Below are 27,361 nucleotides of genomic sequence, written 5' to 3'. Positions count from 1 at the left end.
AGCACCGGCTGTGATACAGATCCTTAGACGGGGATAATTCTGTCCAAGCTACATTACGGTAGAGCTCCTGGAAAGCTCTACCAAATGTGACTGTAAATTACCTTAATTCACCCTATCCATTTTTTGTTTCAATATATTACACTATGATGTATTTTCTCTGATTTTATTTCTGAGGAAAAACAAGAATCGTCTAGTGTTTCTATGTACATATATTTTACATATTAATCACTATTTGGAGCGTGGTTCCTTTCCTTTTCTTTGTGTATCAAGCAGTACAAGAACTGCAAGCCCAGGCTATGCTAGCTGTACCACAACCACCAATGGCTTCCCATTTGATTCCTCTTCCTGAAGATTTTTCTTTGGTACCTGAACCACAGATTACTATGCTGGATAAATTTACTGGTGATAGATCGACATACAGGTCTTTAATTATGACCTATGAATTGATGATTGACTTGAAAGCACATACTTTCTGTTCTGATTCTGTCAAAGTTTGTACTGTCATTGCGCTCCTTTCTGGTCCTCCTCAGAAGTGGGGACACAAACTACTCCGTACCAATGATCCCTGCCTTCAACATTGGGATTCTTTTGTGGCCATTATGTCTTCCATGTATGATGACCCAGACAGACAGGCGACTGCTCAAACTGCCATACATGCTTTGCACCAAGGACACAAATCTGTTGAAGACTATATCACTGATTTCAAGCGATATGCCACTGAAATGCAATGGAATGAGGACTGATTAATGCTGTGTGTGTGTGTGGAGGGGTGTGTGTGTGGAGGGGTGTGTGTGTGTGGAGGGGTGTGTGTGTGTGGAGGGGTGTGTGTGTGTGGAGGGGTGTGTGTGTGTGTGGAGGGGTGTGTGTGTGTGGAGGGGTGTGTGTGTGTGGAGGGGTGTGTGTGTGTGGAGGGGTGTGTGTGTGGAGGGGTGTGTGTGTGGAGGGGTGTGTGTGTGTGGAGGGGGGTGTGTGTGTGGAGGGGGGTGTGTGTGTGGAGGGGGGTGTGTGTGTGGAGGGGTGTGTGTGTGTGGAGGGGTGTGTGTGTGTGGAGGGGTGTGTGTGTGTGGAGGGGTGTGTGTGTGTGTGGAGGGGTGTGTGTGTGTGTGGAGGGGTGTGTGTGTGTGTGGAGGGGTGTGTGTGTGTGTGGAGGGGTGTGTGTGTGTGTGGAGGGGTGTGTGTGTGTGTGGAGGGGTGTGTGTGTGGAGGGGTGTGTGTGTGGAGGGGTGTGTGTGTGGAGGGGTGTGTGGAGGGGTGTGTGTGTGTGTGTGTGTGTGTGTGGAGGGGTGTGTGTGTGTGGAGGGGTGTATGTGTGTGTGTGTGGAGGGGTGTATGTGTGTGTGTGTGTGGAGGGGTGTATGTGTGTGTGTGTGTGGAGGGGTGTATGTGTGTGTGTGTGTGGAGGGGTGTATGTGTGTGTGTGTGTGGAGGGGTGTATGTGTGTGTGTGTGTGGAGGGGTGTGTGTGTGTGTGTGTGGAGGGGTGTATGTGTGTGTGTGTGTGGAGGGGTGTATGTGTGTGTGTGTGTGTGTGTGGAGGGGTGGGTGTGTGGAGGGGTGGGTGTGTGGAGGGGTGGGTGTGTGGAGGGGTGGGTGTGTGTGTGTGTGTGGAGGGGTGTGTGTGTGTGTGTGTGGAGGGGTGTGTGTGTGTGTGGAGGGGTGGGTGTGTGGAGGGGTGGGTGTGTGTGTGTGTGTGGAGGGGTGTGTGTGTGTGTGTGTGGAGGGGTGGGTGTGTGTGTGTGTGTGGAGGGGTGTGTGTGTGTGTGTGTGGAGGGGTGTGTGTGTGTGTGGAGGGGTGGGTGTGTGTGTGTGGATGGGTGTGTGTGTGGATGTGTGGATGGGTGTGTGTGTGGATGTGTGGATGGGTGTGTGTGTGGATGTGTGGATGGGTGTGTGTGTGTGTGTGTGGAGGGGGGTGTGTGTGTGTGTGTGTGTGTGTGTGGAGGGGGGTGTGTGTGTGTGTGTGTGGAGGGGGGTGTGTGTGTGTGTGTGTGGAGGGGGGTGTGTGTGTGGAGGGGTGTGTGTGTGTGTGGAGGGGTGTGTGTGTGTGTGGAGGGGTGTGTGTGTGTGTGGAGGGGTGTGTGTGTGTGTGTGTGTGTGTGTGTGGGCTCTAGGGTGAGGAATAGGTTAATCCCTTACCTTTTTTCCAGTGCTGGGGACTCTCCTCCTCCTTTCCCGTCGTCTGAATGTGCATGCGCGGCATGATTTGCGCGCACATTCAGCCAGTCCATTCTCAATGCTTTCCTATGGACGCTGTCGTCTTCTCACTGTGAAAATCACAGTGAGAAGCGCCTCTAGCGGCTGTCAATGAGACAGCCACTAGAGGCTGGATTTACCCATTTGTAAACATAGCAGTTCCTCTGAAACTGCTATGTTTACAGCTGCAGGGTTAACCCTAGATGGACCTGGCACCCAGACCACTTCATTAAGCTGTAGTGGTCTGGGTGCCTATAGTGGTCCTTTAATAGGTTTGTACTTCACCTGCTGCCACATTCATATTTTACTACTAACCATTGTTTTTATTTGTTTTGGTTGTAGCATACTTGTATGTTAACTACTTTTTGCTCTTCTAGACTATTAACACAGTTGCCTGTTCCATAATGTTTTTGTGTTGCTTATTCTAGGTACATTGAATACATGTGTGATATGATGGCTGAGGAACCCATCATCCCTCACAGCAAGCCTATCCTTATCAAGTCAATCTGCATGACCCCTGTGCCTCTCTTCAGCAAACTACGCAATGGCTGCAAGCCTTTCTGTGAAGTTTATGTAGGGGATGAGAGGGTTGCAACAACTTCACAAGAGTATGACAAAATGAAGTGAGTAAGGAATCTGTAAATATATAAATACATTTTTTTACAAAAATAAAAAAAAATCTAGATAGTAATTTTGCACTGCTCCACGTAGTTATCTTAAGTACATAATGAACTTAACCACTTAAGTACTGAGTCACATGTACACGTGATCAAAACAAAACTTGGAATTTGACTATATGTCTGTTGAACCGTAATTCGACTCTTTCATATTAAGTGCACCCAAACTTATTATATATCTTTATATTCATGAGAAATAGGGCTTTCATTTAACTTCAAATATTTGGCTATGAAACATAATTCTATAAGAATAAAATATAAAAAAGAGAAATTAAAGGACCATTATAGGTACCCAGACCACTTCAGCTCAAGTGGTCTGGGTGCCAGGTCCATCTAGGGTTAACCCTGCAGCTGTAAACATAGCAGTTTCAGAGAAACTGCTATGTTTACATTAGGGTTACTCCAGCCTCTAGTGGCTGTCTCATTGACAGCCACTAGAGGCGCTTCCTAGCTTCTCACTGTGATTTTTACATTGAGAAGATGCCAGTGAGAAGATGTCCATAGAAAAGCATTGAGAAAAACTTTCCTATGGACTGACTGAATGCGCGCGCGGCTCTTGCCACGCATGCAGCGGATGACATCGGAAGAGGGAGTAGAGTCCCCAGCGCTGGGGGACTCTCCTCCCTCTTCCGATGTCATCCGCTGCATGCGTGGCAAGAGCTGCGCGCACGCATTCAGTCAGTCCATAGGAAAGCTTTTCTCAGAAAGGTAAGACTTTATCCCCTTTCTCCCCCTTCAGCCTGGGAGGGAGACCCAGAGTGTGGGGGGACCCAAAGACCCTATAGAGCCAGGAAAACAAGTTTGTTTTCCTGGAACTACAGTGGTCCTTTTGATTTATTTTTTTTAGTTCTGCATGACATTTTAACTGTGAATGTCATAATATGGTTTGCTTTTACTGCAATGAAATACACAAATTTGTATTCAGCAATGCCTCACTTGTAAAACAGTACCCCCTATGTACAGGTTATATGGTGTTTTGGGAAGTTACAGGGACAAATATAGCATGTTACATTTTTCAGTTTTTTCACATTAAAATTCGCCAGATTGGTTACGTTGCCTTTGAGACCGTATGGTAGTCCAGTAATGAGAATTACCCCCATGATGGCATACCATTTGCAATAGTAGACAAAGTATTGCAAATGGGTTATGTCTAGTCTTCTTATAGTAGCCACTTAGTTACAAACACTGGCCAAAGTTAGCGCTAATATTTGTGTGTGAAAAATGCAAAAAACTAATATGAATGCCAATTTTGGCCAGTGTTTGTGACTAAGTGGCTACTAAAAAAGACTGGACATACCCCATTTGCAATACCTTGGGTTGTCTACTTATGCCATTATAGGGGTAAGTCTCATTCCTGGGCTACCATACGGTCTCAAATATCGTATGGCAACGATAACCAATCTGGCGAATTTCAATGTGAAAAAACTGAAACGCAAGCCTTATATTTGACTTTGTAACTTTTGAAAACACCATAAAACATGTACATGAGGGGTACTGTTATACCGAGGAAACTTTGCTAAACACAAATGTTTGTGTTTTAAAACCGTAAAATGTATCACAACATTTATATTGTCCGTGTAAGTGGCGTTTGTGTGTGAAAAATGTCACTTTCACTGATGATATCGTTGTAATACATTTTACTGTTTTAAACACTAATATTTGTCTTCAGTGAAGTCTCGCGTGTAAGACTTTTCTGGTGTCTTGGAAAGTTACAAGGTTAAATGCAGGGTTAAGTGCTACAGAATCTGTTGGCGCTATATAAATGGCAATAATAATAAGTATAGTGCTTGGAAATACAATTCTCTGGACTTACTACCTGGGTTATCAGGCAGGTCCCGTAAATTGCAATTAATAAAATGACTTAACTATGTAAAAAAAGGAACCAATGTGTAAGCGCTATGGGATGTGATACAGACAATATGGCAGCACTTAAACCAGTGATACACACAGAAATGTAGACACAAATCGATGATTACCAAAAAAAAAGCACGCTAAATTGGTCTGTAAAAATATAAAGGAGAGCAAATGAGAGTGCAGACTATCTGAATAAATACAAACGAAAAATTGTGGGGGTTTGAGGGAAGGAACTCACATGTACCAGAGCCCTATCACCCCTGGCTCTGGGTTTACAAAGCTCCTTTGAAGAGGGGATATCCCCACACTGAAGGTCACTCCAGATAATGTATCCACTGGCAGTTTGATAACAGATGTTGTTCCTATGTTTAAAAAGGGTTCACAATTATTGCCCTGAAATTATAGACCTGTGCCCTTAACTTCTGTGACTTTGAAAATATTTGTAGGGCTATTAAGGGATAATATTCATGAATTCATTGGGAAGAACTTCGTTATTAGCAATAATCAACATAGTTTTATGAAACATGGGTCATGCCAAACTAACCTAATTGCATTCTACAAAGTAGTAAGTAGAAGTATATAGACCAGGGTGTTGCAGTGGATGTGATCTACTTGGATTTTGACAAGGCATTTGATACAGTTCCTCACAATAGGTTAGTCTTCAAACTAAAATAAATTGGTCTAGATGAATATTCTTGTTCTTGTGTAGAACATTGGTTTAAGGAAATTGGTCTAGATGAATATTCTTGTTCTTGGGTAGAACATTGGTTTAAGGATAGAGTACAACGAGTTGTCATTAATGATAAATTTTCAGGCTGGACAAAAGTGGTAAGTGGAGTCCCTCAGGGTTATGTTTTGTGACCGCTTCTATTTAACATATTTATAAATTATCTTGAAATGGGCATTTAAAGCTGTGTTTGCAGATGACACAACACTTTGTAAAGTAATAAAATGTGAGCAGCATATTGCTTTGCTGCAGAGGGATTTGCGTAGCTTGGGGAACTAGACACTAAAATGGCAGATGAAATTTAATGTAGAGAAATGCAAAGTTATGCACTTCAGGGTCAAGAATGCACAAGCAACTTACACCCTAAATGTTAGTGAATTAGGGATAACCACACACGAGAAGGGTTTGGGAATTGTTATAGACAACAAATTAGGCACCAATATGCAAACCCGTAAGGTTTTGTCATGTATAAATAGGGACATAAATTCTAGGGATGAAAATATAATTTTGCCTCTTTATAAATCGCTAGTAAGACCACACCTTGAATATTCTGTGCAATTTTAGGCACCTGTTGTAAAGAAGGATATCATGGCACTAGAAAAAGTGCAGAGACAAGCTACAAAAACTGATAAAAGGAATGGAGTGTGGCCGACCACGGAGCTTCATGGACGCACACTGATTTAGCTCCTGAGGACCCGGGCTCCAATCCACCTTAATCAGAGACTTACTTAAGACATGGGCAATCAAAAGAAGCAGGGTCCAACACAAGGACACTCAGGGAAAACTCCATCCACCAAATCGGGAGCTTTGACCCGTTATTTTAAAGAAAATACAGACCGTGGGGAGGAGGCCGCGACCACAACTCGCATAATAGCGGACACGGACCCGCAGCCCAGCAGTCCTTCAGCCTCAGAACTCTCACACATCTCTTCTGATACAGCAAACGATGCTGACATTAAAACCATACTAAAGAACTTACTTTCCAAAAACAACCTTCACAGCATGAAAAATTAACTACAAATCACGATGGGCAAGTTGGAAGCCACATTCCATACGAAAATGGAGGCGATAGGCACAGAAGTCCGCCAGCTGAACCTCAGGGTAGTAGACCTGGAAGAGGAAAGGGATATAATACAGGCTCAACTAACAAATATAACAACAACATTAGATTCCCACGCTTTAAACATGGCAGCCACGCAGAGGCAGAGCCACGCGATGACTTGGATAACCGAGGGAGGAGGAACAATCTGTGGATAAGAGGCCTGCCAGAATCCCAAGGTGAGAGCTTAGAATCCATACTAACTGAGCTATTTAATCTCATTCTTGGGGAACAAAACAATAACATAATATTACTTGACAGAGCTCATCGCTCGCTACGCCCTAGAGGCCTGTCACCTGATACCCCAAGGGACACAATATGCAGAATCCATTATTTCTCAATTAAGGAGAATATCCTCAAATCACTTAGGGAAACCTCCCAACCCCTCCTCTTTCATGGTCACCCAATACAGATCTACCCGGACCTCTCTCGTTACACATTACAGGCACGCAGAGCCTTAAAGCCTATAACTGAACACTTAAGGAACAGAAACATCAGATATCGCTGGCGATTCCCATTCACCCTAATCGTTAACCACAAAGGCACTATGTTAACAATCTCTTCTACCTTAGACATTCTTCCGTTCCTCCATGCACTTGACTTACCGAATACCACTGTGTTAGACTGGAACGGGCTGCAACCTCAACAAGACACAGCAAGCCTTTCCCAGAGACAGCGCTGGATTACACCTGCTAAAAAGAGAAGGAATGATCAAAGATTTATTTCACCGCAACAAAGATCAAGAATATCGGACACTGCAAGCCACCGGAATCTACATTCTCCAGAATAAGAGAACTTTATACTCCTCGCACAATCTTATACTTTATACTTCATGTCCCAAAACACACAATGGCCGACCAGATGACAACTACTTAACTCTCCCCATACTTCACCTAGAAGCGGAAGCCAAACACTCCACCCCGATCTTCAGTCCCCTACCCATAATCCTCTAAGTAAAGATTCAGACTCTCCTAACCACCTTTTCCCAGATTTTAATCCAGACAACAATGTTAGACCACCAGGACTACAAATAATTAATCGGGACATTTGGGATACAAGTCTAAACTATAAGCTAGAAATCTCAGCTCAATTCGAGAAATCCTCACTTCACCATGTCTACCTTTTCTACACACTCTAAACACAGGTCATATGTATTATATCATGTATTGTACTGTGTGGTGGGCTTTGCTCACAATAGGACTTGAGAAGTTCAGGCTATTCTCGCAATCTAGGAAATAATTAACAGTATAATCTGAGTACCTAACGTTATATATCTGTAAAAGTGTACGAATATCAATGTCCCCCTCCTTCCCTCTCATTCCTTTAATCCTATTAAACTCTCTTCCCACCTTCACCCTCCATTCTCTCTCCTTTCTCTCTTTCCCCCCTCTCTTCTTCCAGCTGTACTCACTTACTCCCACCTATATCCATCCGCTTCATTAAGGTCTCTGGCACTAGGCCTTTCTTCAAGTCTCCCAAGATAACTATTAATATATATTAAAGGATTGCTCTACCCGGGATCCTTAGTAATGCCACAAGGATCCCCCTATCTACAAAATGGTATCTATCGGCTGCGTCAAGATAGATCACCTATACTCTCGCTAACTGAGAGAGAACCCCCCCCAGCTAAGGGTTTAGGAAATTTCCACCTCTTTCATCTTCCAGCTTTTTCATCTCCCTCCTTACTACACCCTTCCTTCCCCCCTCCCCCTTTTTCACCCCCCTTCTTCTTCTATTTTTCCTGGTTATTACAGTGCTCCCCCTCGAGCACCAACACCATTTTGTTATTGGTGTGGGGGCTCTGAGCTCTGGTGACAACAGCTCCCTTTACGGGAACCTGGGCCACTAGCGCCTTAAAAGAGCCTTACAGATCTGCTATACGATCAACACACTCATCAACTGTTGTAAAACAAGGTAGCTGTTTCTACCTACATTATCACTCTGTTTACTTCTTTACTTGTTTAATTTTCTGTTTACGTGCTGGTGCATAACCTATTGCAAATATTCATGATACAATTATATGCGGATACACACTTAATATAGACAATTATTGAAGTGCGTGCTTAAATCTAAAAGAGCTCAAGTCACAACCCTCATACCGTACAACCTCAGACACCTTCAGCCCTCCCTATTCATTTATTGTTTACCTTAAACTTATCCGTCCCCACAACTTAGAGTAAACACCTAACAATGACCTCGTTAACACTACTAACGCAAAATGCCAAAGGTCTTAACACCCCTGAAAAAAAGATCTCTAGCTTTGTCTGACTTCCACAGACAGAAAGCGGACATCGTTTTCGTTCAAGAAACACACCTACGCAAGGGTACAACCACAAAAATACGTAATAAAGACTATCCACAGGGCTACTATGGCCACTACTCAGAATCCAAATCAAGAGGGGTAGCGGTACTGATAAGTAGACACACCCCATTTAGTATTCGAGAACACCTCACAGACGACTCAGGTAGATTCCTGTTAGTGAAAGGGACATTAGGCACAGTTACAGTAACACTGGTCAACCTATACGTACCTAACAAAAAAACAAAATAAATTTTTGAAAAAAGTCCTACATAAGCTATCAGACTTCCAAGAGGGTATCCTAATAATAGGTGGAGATATAAATATCTCTCTAGACGGAAAATTAGACTCCACGGCCAAATTACAGCCACATATGACACAAACCAGAAAACAGATAAACTCTACGTTTTTTTGAAGCACAATTATTTGACTGTTGGAGGTTACTGCACCCCTCACGCAGGGACTTCTCATTCTATTCACCGCCAACAGGCACATATTCTCGTATTGACTCAATCTTTCTCAAACACAGGTACCTATCTCTAGTAACAGCAGCTGCATATGGTCCGATTACCTGGTCGGACCATGCCTCGATGACACTGACATTAAACATCCCACACTTACCCCATCCATCTACTCAGTGAAAACTAAATTGCCTACTTCTAAACGATGCAGATAACATAACACATATAGAAAAGGCAATTAATACCTACTTTGAGGAGAACACACAACGAGAAACAGCCCCACCTCTCTTATGGGAAGCCCACAAAGCAGTCATGAGAGGGGAATTCATCAGAATTGCCTCCTCCGTTAAACGAAATAGAGAACAAAGAATTGCCCAACTGAGACAAGAACTAAAAACACTAGAATCTACACATCATGACCATGATCCATCCCTTGATACATACAAATTAATCTTATCAAAAAGATCCAAACTCACGACCACACTACAATTACACGCTAGACGCAAGGTAACCCTGACAAAACACCTTTACTACACAAAAGGTGGTAAAGCAGGGAGATTACTTGCACAATCGTTGAAACCAGGCAAACAATCTACCTTCATCCCAGAAATTAAACTAGATTCAGGGAAGTTGACTAAAAATATGCCAGATATTATTAACAAATTCCATAAATTCTTTACTAATCTTTACAACATCTCAAAGGTTCAACCATCCAAAGAGGAAATTCTCACATATTTAAAACCAAGAATTAAGAGAACGATCCCACCCAATGAAGTAGCCTTTCTAGACGAGCCCATCTCGCTAGAAGAATTTCATAATGTAGTCAGGTCACTACCCTCGGGTAAAAGCCCTGGACCAGATGGGTACACAGGGAAATATTATAAAACTTTTACCTCGATTCTAGCACGACCATTTATCGAGGCATATAACACTCAAAAATTATCACACCAAATTCCCAGAGCCTCCCTGGAAGCAACAATTACACTCACAATTAAACTTGATGGATCAAGTTTGGGAGAAATGATTTTAGTCTGTTCGCCATGATCTTCGTTAGGATTTTAAGGTCAATGGAAGCAACAATTACACTCATCCCGAAACCGGGCAAAGACCCAACAGGGTGCGGAAACTATAGACCAATATCTCTAATAAACATTGACCTTAAAATCCTAACGAAGATCATGGCGAACAGACTAAAATCATTTCTCCCAAACTTGATCCATCAAGATCAGGCGGGATTTGTTCCTGGTAGGGAAGCAAAAAACAACACAATGAAAATCATCAACCTGATTCATTGGGCCCATACGCATAAAATTCACAGCACACTTCTTGCAATAGACGCCGAAAAGGCATTTGATAGGGTCAACTGGACCCTAATTACACACACGATGCACGCTCTGGGATTTGGCCCACATTGGATGGAGTGGCTGGCAGCAATCTATTCCAAACCAACGGCACGCATACGTATAGATGGTCAACTCACACAACCGGTCCTAATCACAAATGGGGCGAGGCAAGGCTGCCCCCTCTCACCCCTTATTTTTATACTAGTCCTTGAGCCATTTCTCCAAGGGATTAGAGACAACTCAAACATCAAAGGCCTCCGGGTAAATAACCATGAATATAAAGTCATGTCATTTGCCGGTGATCTCCTCTTCACAATAGCAAACCCACTAACCACAATACCAACTATCATTATGGAAATGGAGCTATATGGCAAAATCTCCAATTTTCAGGCAAACCTAACTAAATGTGACCTGAATCCCCTCAACTCTACAAAATACCTAAACATCCAACTCAAAAATAGGTTTCATGAGGGGTCGTGGCCGACCACGGAGCAGCATGGACGTGCTTTAACTCAGCTCCTCCAGGCCTGATTGTGAATCCGCGTGCATCGGAGACTTTAATCAAGAATGGGAAATCCCAAAAAACATGGAAATAATCAAGAGAAGACGGGGAAGACCCCTTTATCAAAATCGGGTACTCTAAACCATTTCTTCAAGGAAAATTTGGATAATGAACCCAGCATTGAGAACAACAAAATGGCCGCGCCTGACCTGGGACCGGAGCAGAACCCCTGCAGCCCATCGGGCTCCGAGCAATCGGTTAAAACCCTTGATTCAAGGAAAGAAGCTTACCTTCTAAATCTGATCTGGCTACCATGATGGGCAGACTGGAAGCAAAGATGGAGTCCGTTGAGGCCGCAATGCAGCAGGTGACCAACCGTGTTTCAGATCTAGAGGAAGAGAGAGATGTCACCCAGGCACAACTCACCAACCTAGCTAATATGGTTGAATCACAAGGCAACACACTAGCTGGCTTTCAGAGGTATGTCGACGACCTGGATAATAGAGGCCGTCAAAATAATCTAAGGGTGAGAGGCCTTCCTGAGCAACAAGGGGAAGATGTAACCTCAACACTTACCAAATTATTTAACCTACTCCTAAACAAACCAGGAGAAAACACAATTTTATTTGACAGGGCTCACAGATCCCTGAGACCCAGGGGCCTGGCGCAAGACGCCCCCAGGGACATCATTTGCAGATTGCATTACTTTTCCGTGAAAGAGGACATCCTCCACTCTCTTAGAGATACCTCCCAACTACTTCTATTTCAGGAATCACCAATTAAAATTTTTCCGGACCTTACCTGGTACACTCTCCAAGCGAGGAGATGCCTAAGACCAATTACTTCACTACTGCGCCAACGTTCCATTAAATACCGCTGGGGCTTCCCATTCACCCTAATTGTACAGCACAAGGGCACCTAACTCACTATTACCTCATATCTGGACTTCAAACCATTCTTGAGAGCCCTGGATCTCCCAGACACGGCCATAATGGATTGGAATACACCTCCTGCATCTGCGGATGGCTCCTCCGCTCCCTCAACTCAGCGGGGATATACCCCTTTGAAGAAACGCCGACCCGACATCCGTCTATTTTCTCCCAACAGACGACCTCCAGCAGCCCAAAGAGAGAACAGAAAGTAAACCTTCATTCCGTCTCAGCACTCTCGTATCAATTTCTAAATCTTATGGGATTCAACATCACAATACCCTTAATCACACGCAAACTCTAAGAACTGTCTTTTATTACCACCAATTACCGACTTGTTCTAGCTTCCCCTACCCGGAAGACCCACATCACACGTTGCACCCACTCGCAATCCAGCTGAGAATACACCGGGGATGCAACTTTTCCTGCGCCGAAACCGGACTCACAAACTTTTACTCCATGTCCCCTATACGGAGCCGTCATTCAAAGGGAATTTGTAAATGATCCTCATGGAGGCTTCGATCTCCGCGAAAATTCCTCCTTAACATATGAGTATGGGGATGCTGACGGAACATCTCCAGTCAGGTTGTATATCCCCCAACTGTAAAAGTTACATATTGAATTTAACACATGGACTGTTCTAGCTTACACCTTGTACAAACCCCCCTATCATCCCTACCTTTCCTCTTTACCAATCCCTTAACACCCCTCCCAACTAGGTGTGGAACCTGGCCCCATGCCTTAACTACATTAAAGGGACACTCCAGGCACCCAGACCACTTCTGCTCATTGGAGTGGTCTGGGTGCCAACTCCCACTACCCTTAACCCTGCATGTGTAATTATTGCAGTTTTTCATAAACTGCAATATTTACATTGCAGGGTTAACTCCACCTCTAGTGGCTGTCTATTAGACAGCCACTAGAGGTCACTTCCTGGGTTCTAGCACAGGTTTCCTGTGCTAGAGCGTCGCTGGACGTCCTCACACTGTGTGAGGACCTCCAGCGTCGCTCAAAACCCCATAGGAAAGCATTGAAATGATTTTTCAATGCTTTCCTATGGGGAGACGTAATGCGCATGCGCGGTATTTCCGCGCATGCGCATTAGGTCTCCTCGGCCGGTGAGCGAGATTAGTCTCGCCCACCGGCCGATGTAATCATTAGGAGGAGCGTCGCGGAGGCGGAGACAGCGGCGAGGGACATCGCCGCTGTCCCAGGTAAGTCACTGAAGGGGTTTTCACCCCTTCAGTAACCGGGCATTGGTGGGTGGGAGGGAGAGGGACCCTCCAGTGCCAGAAAAACGGATCGTTTTTCTGGCACTGGAGTTTCCCTTTAAATATGGGCCGCAACATATAGCGATTAATTTGATGCATTAATGTCCTGGAGGATTTTTTATCCACCCCGTCAACCTATACAAAACCCTATCAACTAGAACATTAAAAAAAAAATAAAATACACCAAAGCATTCAGACATGCGGTTTTCCACCATTATAAAAGTATTGAGCTATTAAGCTCTTCATTTAAGTCAATCTATTCTCCAATGTATATTTTGTCCATAGAAATTTATATAACATTGTATAATCATCACACAAATCTCTCCCCTTCCCTTTTATCTTCTCCCCCCACCTCATATCATCTCTACCCGTTTGAGGCCGGTTTCCTATAACATATGCATTGGGTTTTTTAGGATTTTGACTTATAGGGTCTGTGACACGCAATTTACCTCCTCTCCATCTCTTACCTCTCCACACAACTTAATGTCTCTACAATACCGCTATGTCACTAAATACCGGCACTATACAATGTGAATTTTGTGTGATACTTGCCCTCTCTTTTCTCGCTCATAAGGAGAGGAGGTGATATATTCTTATAATCATCTATGCATTGGAATGATCCTAATTAATATGTATTAACGGTCATCTCTGTATATAACGTGTACTGCACACCATTACGTAAGGTATTTATGTATTTACAGCACCTCTATCCTTGCCTACCCACTTATACTTTCTTCCTCCCCACTCCTCCAGGTATACTGTAGAAATGATTTTGCCTCATTCATCCCATACCACTCCTATTCACACCTATTCACCTCAACTCCCTCCCCCCTTCCACTCTTTCAGCAATACCCACACAAATGGAGACAAGGTTTTACCAGAAAGTACCCGGATTCGATCTGATTTGATATATACAACTATATTTCTAACCCAAGGAGACACCTACAACATAAGGGTCTCATACTATTCCCTGCACTATATAATTGACACATGGAATAGACGAATTTCGCCCCCCTACCTTACTCTCCCCCCCCCCCTCCACCCTTTTGTCCCTTTATCCTCTCTCTCTCTCTAGATAACCAACACACACCGCTGGGTTACAATACGAGCACTCAATGAATGTTTTGTTGCTCCACCATCCAATTTGTATTTGGAATGATTATATGGTTTTGTATTAAATAATTGTACGATGTATGCTTGTATATAATGTATATATTACCTACACTATGCCTAGAATTCACACCTGCCCCCCTCCTCTCTCCACTCCTCCTCCCCCTCCATCCCACATGTCCAGGAGAGCTTTGCATTACAACTAAATAAGCAAACTCGCTTTTGGGTATAAATGAAACAACCCCTAACACAAAGACACCCTTGTCTCCTAAACAATTCAAACTTTATTAGTGGATTTCACTAAACAGGTCCACTTCTTGTCCACCCGCCCAATAAATTAGCTGTTCCTCTTGTGCACGGAGAGAGAACTAGCACCCCTGTCACCGTTTTAGAGCGTGACACGGCACAGGCAAGCAATAGCCGTGTCACCACTGTCTGGGAATTCAATATTGACCCAAGGGGGGCACACATTCCTGGGCCCCTCTCGCAACCACCAGACAAACTTCAGACGAGCACTGCTGCTTCCTGGCACACTGCCGTCTGACTATAGTTATTTATCCTTAGTACTTTTGTCTATTCTTGTTACTTTTATTTATTTTCTTTTCTTCACTTTGATTCTATTCTTACCACACATTTACTAAATGCGTTAGTTGACCGCAATTTGCTAGGCACTAAACTATATACGCACACAAAAAAAATAATAAATAAAAAAAAAATATATATATATAAAAAAAAAACCAATCAAATCCTAAAGGAATAAATAAAAATAAAAAAATAAACTCCTCTACTTGCAGGGAACAAAACAGAGATATAAGATAAACCTTTATTAGGTCATTCTTTGGGTCCACCTGTTATAGAAACGACGTACACACAATCTCACATCAAACGTGGCTTAAGCCAACCACTTAAGACCCATTTCTCTATACAACTCTTGAAGAATTAAGTCACATCGAGCACACTTAAAAAGACTGATACCAATCCATATTCACTAGGAATAGGTTTCACCTAACCCTAACCAGGACCACTTTCGTACCCCGTAATCTCAATTTGAATATATATAACTCCCTCCTTCCCCCCACTCCCCTTTTGTTTTCTTTTTTTGAAAGGCACCTAAAATGGCAACTATTAAACTACTAACACAAAATGCAAGAGGACTAAATACCCCTGAAAAAAGAACCATAGCTTGATCTGACTTCAAAAGACATAAAGCTGACATTATATTTGTTCAAGAAACACACTTCCGAGCTGACTCGATCCCCAATTTGCGAAATAAAGACTACCCAACAACATACTATGCAATTACACAGGCTCTAAGTCCAGGGGAGTGGCGGTTTTGATAGGAAACCGTACCCCGTTTGTTTATCAAGACCACCGCTCCGACGACTCGACGACGTTTGTCTTTGTAAAGGGGAAAATAGGAGACACCCAGATAACGTAAGCCAATATTTATCTGCCCAACAGAAAACAAAATGCAACACTGAAAAATATATTGCATAAATTAACCTCCTACCAGGAGGGCATTCTTATAGTAGATGGGGATATAAATATCTCACTGGACGGTGACCTTGACTCTACTGCCGCATCTCAACTTCACCTAACTCAAGTTCGGAAACAAATCAACACAACACTTTTCGAAGCCCAACTATTCGATAGTTGGAGAACCATCCACCCTACACGTAAGGATTATTCATTCTACTCCCCTCCCTCGGGGACTTACTCCCGTATTGACACCGTCTTCCTCCAACACAGATTCCTCCACTTAGCTAAATCAGCTACGTAAGGGCCGATTACTTGGTCGGACCACGCACCTCTGACGCTGCAACTGTTGATCCCCTCCATACCTAACCCAACATCCCAATGGAAACTTAACGACCTGATCCTAAACGACCCTGAGGTAATTGCGCAACTCCAACATACAATCACTTCCTATTTTTCAGACAACGCACACCCAGACAGCTCACCTGCTCTAATCCGGGAGGCACACAAAGTGGTAGTAAGGGGCGAACTGATTAAAATAGCTGCCCAATTAAAGCGGAAGAGAGAACACATGATCACGCAATTGATTTGTGAGTTAAAAATACTTGAAAGGGGGGGGCGTGGCCGGACCGTGCATGAGAGCAGACGTGTAGACGGTGAGCTCCGTGCCCTCGGCCTATATTCACAGCTATCTAAGCCTGCAAACGAGCCCTAAATGGTGAGAACTAAGCGACACCTGCTTCTGGGTACCCCCAACACGGTTCCCCGAGGAGCAGTAGAGGTACCCTGGACGACTTTGTTTCCACGCCGTCGGATTCTCGCTCCGCCGGGCCGACTGCTAAGATGGCGTCGGCCTCCCCCGAGGTGGAAAGCGCGGGAGTCCCCTCCGAAGATGGAGACCAGATGGACGCACTAACAATGATTAGGCAAGAACTCACCCGGGTCTCGTCCAGCATGCTCACGAAGGCGGACTCCACTGCAATGCTGAAGGAGTTCCGAGCAGCCATGCGTGAGGAGATAACCGCCATACGCTCCGAGCTGACAGCAGTGGAGGTTCGGGTGGAGGCACTGGAGACGGAAGCGGAGGCCAGCCGGTCCCAACACAGGTCGGCCGAGATTGCCACCACTAGACAAGGGAACCTCCTATTAACACTGAGGCGACAGGTAGAGGACTTAGAGAACCGGAGCCGCCGCCAGAACATACGCATCCGCGGCCTACCGGAGCCGGACTCAACCCCACTGTCAGAAAAGGTACAGGCCCTATTCAGGCAGATATTAGGCCGCAATTGCCCTGAGACAATCCAATTTGACCGGATCCACAGAGCCCTGGGCCCCCAAGGCAAGATGGGAAACCCAGAGATGTGCTATGCTGCCTACACGCCTATAGCCTGAAAGACGCACTAATGGCGGCTACTATGGGCTCCAATAATATAATGTTCCAGGGTGCAAACGTGGCACTGTTCCAGGACCTCTCTAGCCTGACCTTAGACGCGAGGAGAGCACTACGGCCCATAACGGCCATGCTGCGAGAGAAGAATGTGCCCTACCGCTGGGGCTTCCCATTCAGCCTGCAGATACGACAGGGCAACACCTGGCTGCACATCCGATGGCCTGACGATGTGGCCCCCACACTGCGAGCGCTACACCTACCCCACGTGCGCACCCATAACTGGCTGCTGGAAACGCCGCTGGCTCCCAACCGGAGACTGGAAACGAGCAGCCCACCGCCGGACACGCGGAGAGTAAGAGAATCCCCAGCCCGGATGCTTGGTGGCCCGGCAGGATCTTAAGAGTGACACCCTACTGGAGCATAGACACGGCCTACTACTGAGGTACCTGGGGTGGGCATCGTGGTTGACCATAGTGGGCAATAGTCTGTAGGTTGGGAGGTGGGGCTGTACCTCGGACGCTGGCCAAAGGTGACTCTACTACCGCTCCCCCCCCCCCCCCGTGCAGATATGCATTGAAACAAACTTTGGGACGCTCTCAAGGAACTGTACCCGCTCTCCCCCCCCCCCCCCCCCCCCGTTGAATCATAAGGGTTAGCAAACAGATTAAACGTTAGCCCCTTCCTGGGATTTGGGTGGGGGACTGGTCTTTGGAGGGCATCAGCCCGATGGGACACGAGAGAACAGACTAAACTACCTGGCTTGGCTGTTATCCGGGGGGGGTGGCTTGGGTGGAGGAGAGTCGAGGGTGTATAATGTGTAACACTGGGTTCCGCTAAGCACGTTGGGCCTCGAAGCCCGGGGAGTTGGGCTTTGAGTATTGGTCAGTTAGACGAGAGTTAGTCCCCCTACCTTGTTAAATGCCTGTTGAAACCAGATGCGTACCTAGACCTTAGTATTAGTTATAGTTTTAGTTTTGCTTATGCTTGTTTTGCTCATATTAGAACGGCCGAGGGCCGGACGTTGTGTTTTACACATACTAGTTGTCTCATCGCGCCTTACACAGAGTGCTCTGACTCTACCTGTACGGATCTCGCGTACGACCCCGCGGACAGACTGAGGGTAACGGACGGGAGGACCGCGGGTGACTGAGTTATTTAAAGGGATTGGGGACTCAGACCTGTCGGACGCCTCCCACACAGTCAAGTCCAACTAATTCTGATAGCGGGTTATCCGCTATTTCCTGACCTCCCTCCCGACTCCACGGACTCCCTCTTCCCCCCCCCCATTTGACAGGTTTCCCCTACATTCCCGCCCTCCCCACTGACTACCTGCCTCCCTCCCCCCCGGCCCACAGTACTCACCCCCCCCCCTTCCCTGTCGGCTATGGCGGGGCGTTCGGGTGGTGGTTTTGACCCGGCCCCCCTGCGGCTCTGGACCAACAATGTGAGGGGTCTGAACACCCCGGAAAGGAGGTCCCACCTGCTCCGGTCCCTGTGGACGGCTCGGGCCTCTATAGCATTCCTTCAGGAGACCCACTTTAAGGGTACTGCCCCCCCCTCCCTGGGGGACTCGAGGTTCCCAACTGGGTATTTCGCAAACCACCAGTCGGCAAAAAGGGCGGGAGTGGCAATCCTCTTTGCCCAACACATCCCGTTCTGTTGCACAGAATCGGAAGTCGATCCTAACGGGCGCTACTTATTTCTTAAGGGTACGATTGCCGATAAGAAATACACGTTGGCCTCACTCTACGCCCCGAATACGGGGCAACACCGATTCCTCTCAAAGACCCTCCAACTACTAGAACAGTTCCGAGAGGGTTTGCTCAACGTTGCCGGTGACATTAATGTTCCGTTAGACCCAAGTCTCGACACCTCCAGAGGCTGCAGCTCACACTCCGGTCTCTGTATCCGGACGGTCGGGAAGGTTCTACGCGACGCGGGACTGGCCGACGCCTGGAGAGTTCTCCACCCTGAAGATAAGGACTTCTCGTTCTACTCACAGGTCCACCATGGCCATAGCCGCCTGGACTATATCCTGATTTCTCAGGAATATCTACACCTCCTTATGTCTTGCGACATACAGACGACGATATGGTCAGACCATGCCCCAGTTCTAGCCTCGCTGCGCTCTCCCCTGTTTAAACCTAGAAACAGACAATGGAGGTTGAATGAACAGGTGCTCGGGGACCCAGTAGTATGTACGGAAGCGAAGGAGGTCATTCGGCGCTACTTCCTAGAGAACCCAGCTTCGGATACCTCTCCTCAAGTAAGATAGGAAGCCCACAAATGTGTCCTACGCGGCCACTTTATAAAGACCTGCACGAGACGCAAACGAGAACAAAACCTTGCACTGAAGGACCTACACGAACTTGCAGCGCAGCTTGAAAAAACACACAGAGCCGACCCGACGGCGGATAATCTCCGCCCCTTGCTGGAGGCGAGGAGGAACCTACGTGCCCTTCTGTCACGAAACTTGACGCATACACTCCGCAGGTCCCGGAGATTCTTTTACGAGAACTCGAACAAATGCGGACGCCTACTGGCCCGCATGCTTCGCAAAAAAAGGAGACAGTCCCGCATTACTGTCCTGCAAAAGGCTAATTCGCCCCCCGAGCGGAAGCCAGAAGCCATCATGAACGAATTCAGGGAATTCTACTCAAAACTGTACAACCTACCGAAAGAGACCGATGCGGAGACGGTCCAGCGGAGACGGGCTGACATCCACGAATACTTGGAGCAACATCTCACCCGGAGGCTTACGCAGGCACAAACCGAGGACCTAGACGCCCCTATAACCCTGGAGGAGCTCAAAGGCGCCCTTAAGGCAGCAAAGACGAACAAAGCTCCGGGTCCGGACGGCTTCCCGGTGGCATACCTGCGGACATTTGAGGAACAGCTCCTGCCTGAACTGCTGACGAGACTTAACTCGGTGCTGGAGGGTGGGAGGTTCCCGGAGGACACCCTGATGGCTACAGTAGCGGTGATCCCGAAAGAGGGTAAGGACCCCACGTCCTGCGCCAGTTATAGGCCTATCTCCCTCCTCAATGCGGACCTTAAGCTCTTCACAAAGATCCTGGCCCGCCGCGTGGGGGAGGTAGCACCGGACCTGGTACACCCGGACCAGACAGGTTTCATTCCGGGACGGGAGGCGAAGGACAATACGACCCGAGCCCTCAACATAATCCACTCCGCTAAGTCCTCTCCCCGGGGGGGCCTCCTACTCTCCACTGACGCCGAGAAGGCTTTTGATAGAGTCGACTGGCAGTTCATGGAAGAAACCCTCCGGAATATGGGTTTCGGCCCAAACATTCGCTCTTGGATAGCGGCCCTATATACGTCCCCGAAGGCCCGCCTGAGGATAAACGGAGCACTATCCCCTGCCTTCTCCATCAACAATGGCACGCGACAAGGGTGCCCCCTGTCCCCCCTCCTGTTTGCCCTCACGCTGGAGCCCTTTCTAGCGGCGGTCAGACGGGATGGGGGTATTTCGTGAATTAAAGTAGCTAACACGGAACACAAGGTAGCCGCCTATGCGGATGACCTGCTTTTCTTTATTGGTAACCCGATAATAACGCTTCCCAACCTGCTGCGGGCCTTTCATACGTATGGAGCGCTCTCCAACCTGCGCCTGAACACGGAGAAATCCGAGGCACTACCCCTGGTGCTCCCCCCCGACCTAACAACCCAACTGAAAGCTAACTTCCCTTTCCGGTGGTGCACGCAACGCATTAAATACCTCGGCATCTGGCTGACGAGAGACATGACAAAGTTATACGCTGAAAACTTCCTCCCCCTCCTGCGGACTCTGGCCACGGACATGAAAAGATGGGGAGGGTCTTGTATATCCTGGTTCGGGAGAATAAACGCGGTCAAGATGAACCTCCTGCCGCGCCTCCTGTACCTATTTCAGACGATCCCCATCTATATCCCCAAAACCTTCTTCACCGAGGTATCCACGGCAATCAGTCGCTTCGTGTGGGCTTCGGGAGTCGCCAGACTTTGATACACGCAATTGATCAGGCCAAAGCGCCAGGGAGGGGTAGCACTACCCTCGATTCAAGCCTACTACCAGGCAGCGCATCTCCTCAGGGTGATAGACTGGCACGTGCCAGACACTGATAAGCAATGGGTAGGTTTGGAGCGAGCCGCCTCCAATGAACGCTTACCCTGGACTACCTGGCTACCGAGGCCGGCGCAGGCAAATGAGATTCGCTCACACCCACTCATTGGAGCTACCCTACAAATCTGGGCGACTCTACGATACAAACTCGACCTCACCACTAACCCAAACCCGTTGACCCCAGTGATCCATAACCCGGAGATTGGAGGCGGATTGGCCCCCAGGGACATCGCCGACTTGACTGACCTGAACACTCCATATCTGGGCGACTGGTGCGCGGGTACTCGCTTGAAACCCCTCGAGACACTAACCCCCTCAGCTCCCCCAAGGGCGCTCACCCGGTTTCGTTACCAACAGATCCGACACTACCACAGCTCCCTCCTGGGTAAGCAACTACTACTCAGGAAAAAGACGGGCTTTGAGACCCTCTGCATGGAGGAACGACACCTCCCACGGGGAATTTCCACGCTGTACTCCATGATAATTCAGGCTGCCAGACTCCCCCCTGCGAGATACCAATCCAAATGGGAACAAAGCACGGGCTCTGTCCTCACGGAGGCGGACTGGGAGAAGATACACGTTCTCTCTCATCAAGGTACGTCCAGTGCGAAGCTCCAAGAGACTAACTACAAGCTCATGACGAACTGGTATCGGACCCCCCATAGGCTGTTCCAGATGGGGTTGCTACCATCGGCTACATGCTGGAGGTGCGGGACGAACGAAGGTACGGACCTACACATCTGGTGGTCTTGCCCTCCCATCGAGGCATTCTGGCGACAAGTCCACGAGAAACTCCGGGAGATACTGGATTCAGACATACCATTGCAACCCTTGCCGATGCTACTACACCACTCCGCGGATCCCTTACGCGACACTTTCTAAACGCAGCCAAGAGCCTAATTCCCACTCGCTGGAAAACCACAATAGCCCCAACCATAGCTAACTGGATGGAAGCCGTAGAAGAGATATACAGCATGGAGAGCCTCACAGCGGACCTCAGGGGGACGGCGGAAAAGTGCGCCAGGCTCTGGGCCCCCTGGATTGAATACACGGCTCGTGTACCGACGGGTACCCGGGGCCGGGGGACCGAATAGACGGGAGTATGTGAAGACACGAATTGTTGGGCTATGGGTCGGGGTGGCGCGGGCGGACCCATCACCTGATGCCTACCCGCTGTTGCCGACTCTCCCCCCCCTTGCCCTCCTCATCGGCCCTATTACCTACCCCGACCATACGACAGCCCCTCCGCCTCAAGGCCCATAGACGGAGATACGGTTATGGTCATAATATACTGAGACGAAACGACGGACCCACAAGGCCACGCTCGAGTAACCAGGGTCGAGGTTTCTACTCCCACCACTGGGCATCACATCGGCTTAAACAAGTTCAAACAAGGCATCACATCGGCTTAAACAAGCGCCTGATCTGTACAACACACATAAGAGATTCAGAAAGGCGAGAGTCCCAGCACCGACAAGCGCGATTAGACAACCTAGGAAATATAAACACTGATCTCAGTTGGAATTTAAGTAAACGAAGCTGAGTTGAGAGGCCACTAGGGCCCAGCAGACATTCCCTATGTTCTAAGCAAGATTCCTTGTGTTGATTTTAGACGGAATATGTACGGAGGAAAATATGCAATGCTATGTAACTAAAAAGTTTACTACCGCTTCTGTACACTGAACAGTTTGACTTCCCTCCCTCTACTCCCTTTGTAAACCCCTCTTTTATTTGACATACTCGATAAAAATGGAAAAACCTAATAAATAAAGATTGCCTAAAAAAAAAAAAAACAGGACATTGCAGGTATAAAAACATCTAGATACATAAATTCCAATTTGACAACTGTGTATGTATATACTGGTGTTTGTTAATAACATATTATTGTGTTTGATCCTATGATTATCTGTGTGTATGATACTCTGTAAATGCATGCAGGGTTACAAATTATTTTAGATGTGGTAAAGGTTAGAGAGGGGTAATGTCAGAGTTAGATTAGATAAGGTATTTACTGTTAAAAGGATTAAAAATCTGAGAGGGTTTATAGTTGTCATACGAAGGGTGTTTAGCATTATTGGGTTTACGGTTAGAGTAGTGTGAAGGATCAGAGCCTATGTCCCTCCATCTTGCCTTGCTACAATAGTTTAAGTTATTATGTACGCGCAGCAGATATAACATTTGGCACGTAGCCAAAAGAATGTGTGTTGCAGGATGTGTTCCTGTGGAACCTTGGGAATCCTGCCAAAAAAAGCATTTCTAACTTTTTTTTTGTCTAAACTGCATAAATAACTCTATATAGCTCTACCAATAAAGACTCAGAATCATCAAAAAAAAAAAAAAAAAAAAAATACTTGAAAGTAGACACCATCAAGGGCTCCAAGGCCTAGATGAATATAAACACATACTAAAAAAGAGATCTGAATTGACTATACTTCTACATCTCCACGGCAAACGCAAAATCTCTCTGATTAAGCATATGTACTATACAAAGGGTGGGAAAGCAGGCAAACTCTTGGCTCAAACTCTCCAACAACCAAAACAGTCCACATTCATCTCTGAAATCAAATCGGAAGATGGCTCTATGTCCAGACATATGCCAGACATCATAAATTCTTTCCATAAGTACTACACTAATTTATACAACCTTAATAAATCAACTCCTTCCTCGGAGGACATCCAACATTTCTTGTGTACTAGGATCAAACAAACCCTCCCTTCAAGCGATATTGCTTACCTAGAGGAACCCATCACAGTAGAAGAATTCACGAACACTGTTAAATCACTCCGATTGGGTAAAAGCCCTGGTCCAGACGGATACACTGGGAAATATCATAAAATACTTTCAACATTAGCCCAACACTTCATAGCAGCATTCAACGTACACAATTTAGCAACCACACTGCCCACTTCAGCATTGGAGGCTAATATATCTTTAATTCCTAAATAAGGCAAAGAACCCTGTCTCTGTGGAAACTATAGGCCGATTTATTTAATTAACATCGACTTAAAATTTTTAACCAAAATACTAGCCACTAGACTAAAACCCTTTCTTCCTCTACTCATACACCAGGATCAGGCAGGATTCATCCCCGCTAGAGAAGCTAAACCCAACACAACGAAAATTATAAACATCATACACTGGGCTCAAAAACACAAGGTACGCAGTGCACTGCTGGCCATAGATGCGGAAAAAGCCTTTGATAGGGTCAGCTGGGCACTGCTTACACATATAATGAAACACTTAGGTTTTGGCCCCCGTTGGTTGACTTGGTTGTCTACCATCTACTCACTTCCGACGGCAAGAATTTGCATTAATGGCTAACTCTCTCACCCAGTCACAATTACAAACGGTACAAGACAGGGGTGCCCTCTTTCCCCTCTCTTGTTCGTCATAGTTTTAGAGCCCTTCTTACAAGGGATCAGAGATAATAATCTCATCCAAGGAGTTTGAATTGCAAATCGCGAATACAAGGTTACGGCGTTTGCGGACGACCTCCTGTTCACCATTTATAACCCTCTTGCCACATTACCACACATCCTCACAGAAATGAAGATTTATGGTATGGTTTCCAACTTTCAAGCCAACCTGTCTAAATGTGAATTAATGCCAATCTGCTCCCCCTCCTCCCACAATAAAATACTCCGGGAAAACTTTCATTTCTCTTGGGCCCCTCATTCAATTAAATACTTAGGAGTTCACATTCCATCAAACCTAAACAACCTCTTCGATCTAAACTTTCCTCCCCTATTGAAGTCCATTATCTTGGACCTGCAATACTGGCAGAAGCCGTGTTTTGGCTGGTTCTGTAGATCTAATATAATAAAGATGAATATCTTGCCACGACTGTTATACCCGCTTCGAACATTGCCCATCACGATACCTAACAAGTTCTTCAAAACAATCAGAACCTTAATTAATAACTTCATATGGACCAACAAACATCCGTGTTTAGCCCTCTCGACACTGAACAACCCTAGGGATCAAGGAGGAATCAACCTCCCGGACCTTGAAACATACCACAAAGCAACCCACCTGGCCCGAATTTATGAATGGATGCGAACTAACCCAAACCTGCACTGGGTACAGATTGAAAACGCATCTTCGGCGATACCCTTGCAATTAAGACCATGGCTATTCACAAACCCAGCCCAGCGCCAACTCACAATTGATAACCATCCCACGATTAGGCCTACTCTTCAAATCTGGCAGAAACTAACCAAAATATCATCAATTGCCCCTCACCCCTCCCCACTCTACCCTCTCACACACAATCCAGATTTTCAAAGAGGGCAATCAGGGAACACGTATGACCTCTACCATTCTGGCGAGGCCTTGCAACTTAAAGACATCACTGACACCAACAATAACATAAAATCCTTAACTCAACTAATACCCAATACAACCCCAACGGGCAACCAGCGATTACACTATGCCCAACTGATCCATTTCATTAAAAGTGCCAATCTCCTTCTTACAGAGAAAAGATTGCTGACTGACTTTGAACAACTTTGTTCTGACCACACAATCACAAAGAAATTACTCTCTACCATGTATAAATTAATAAGGAAATCTAGAGATATATCTTTACCCACTTGCACAGGACAATGGATGGAGGAACTGCAAATAGACATACCTCAAACAGATTGGAGAAGCATTTTTATGATTGCACACAAATCCACTTCATCCACCGCAGCTCAAGAAAGTAATTATAAATGCATCACCCGTTGGCATTACACCCCAGCCAAACTTCAAAAAATACATAATCTAACACAACAGACATGTTGGAGATGCAATCACGAGTTAGCGCACCATGCCCACATTTGGTGGCTCTGTCCACAGATAGCAACATACTGGAAGAGGATACAGGCCATAACGCAGCTGATACTTGCTACTACCATTCCGCTTACACCACAACATTACTTATTCTCCTTAGCCCCTCCAGGTATCGGTAAAAACAAAGCCTGTTCAATTACTTAGTAATGGCGGCATCACAACTCATTCCTAAATACTGGAAGCAAGCGCAAATCCCCTCTATCAGAGAGTGGATTAGTAAAGTAGACGAGGTCAGACAAATGGAAGAAATAACTTATGCACAAACAAAAAATTTTCAAACCTTTACCAAAATTTGGAAGCCATGGCTGCACTTCCTGGCAACTAAAGGCATCGACTACTCAAAGCCCCATCCCGCTTGAAGCTTTCACCTTCCACCTCTCTCCCCCCCCCACGTAACTCATGTCATTCAACATCCTAATGCCCACCTTAAATACAGTCTCACGTCAATCTACTAGCTCAGTAAGACTACACACACATTTAAAGTAAGGCTCAAATCTAACTAGTGTTTTTGTCCATACGGTTTCATTGAATTACCGTATATACTCGAGTATAAGCCGACCCGAATATAAGCCGAGGCCCCTAATTTTATCCAAAAAAACTGGGAAAACTTATTGACTCGAGTATAAGACTAGGGTGGGAAATGCAGCAGCTACTGGTAAATTTCTAAATAAAATTAGATCCTAAAAAAAATATATTAATTGAATATTTATTTACAGTGTGTGTATAATGAATGCAGTGTGTGCGTATGTGTGTGTGTATGAGTGCAGCGTGTGTGTATGAGTGCAGCGTGTGTGTATGAGTGCAGCGTGTGTGTATGAGTGCAGCGTGTGTGTATGAGTGCAGCGTGTGTGTATGAGTGCAGCGTGTGTGTGCATGAATGCAGTGTGTGTGTGTATGAATGCAGTGTGTGAATGCAGGGTGTGCAGGGCCGGTGCAAGGATATTTGCCGCCGTAGGCAAAAAAAATTTTGCCGCCCCCTCCCCCCCCCATATGTCCTGACTTCCCCTCCTCCTCCCTCAGTGGTCCTTACCTCCCCACCCCCGTGTTCCTTCACCCCCCCCCCCAGTGGTCCTGACT

The 27,361-nt window shown here is 46.2% G+C and overlaps 1 protein-coding gene across 2 annotated transcripts in view; it reads left to right on the top strand.

Moving 5' to 3' along the window:
- The window catches only part of GAK (cyclin G associated kinase), a 621,278-nt gene that overhangs the window by 278,687 nt on the left and 315,230 nt on the right, over nucleotides 1–27,361 (top strand). For both annotated transcript variants that reach the window (XM_063455510.1, XM_063455509.1), the window contains exon 16: nucleotides 2,621–2,815. In XM_063455510.1, the coding sequence (XP_063311580.1) occupies nucleotides 2,621–2,815 (195 nt within the window). The remainder of the gene's footprint in view (nucleotides 1–2,620; nucleotides 2,816–27,361) is intronic.

Source organism: Pelobates fuscus, chromosome 5 (assembly GCF_036172605.1).
Source record: "Pelobates fuscus isolate aPelFus1 chromosome 5, aPelFus1.pri, whole genome shotgun sequence".
Lineage (NCBI taxonomy): Eukaryota > Metazoa > Chordata > Amphibia > Anura > Pelobatidae > Pelobates > Pelobates fuscus.
The sequence above is the reverse complement of the archived record's forward strand: the minus strand, read 5'-3'. Positions and strand labels throughout refer to the sequence as shown.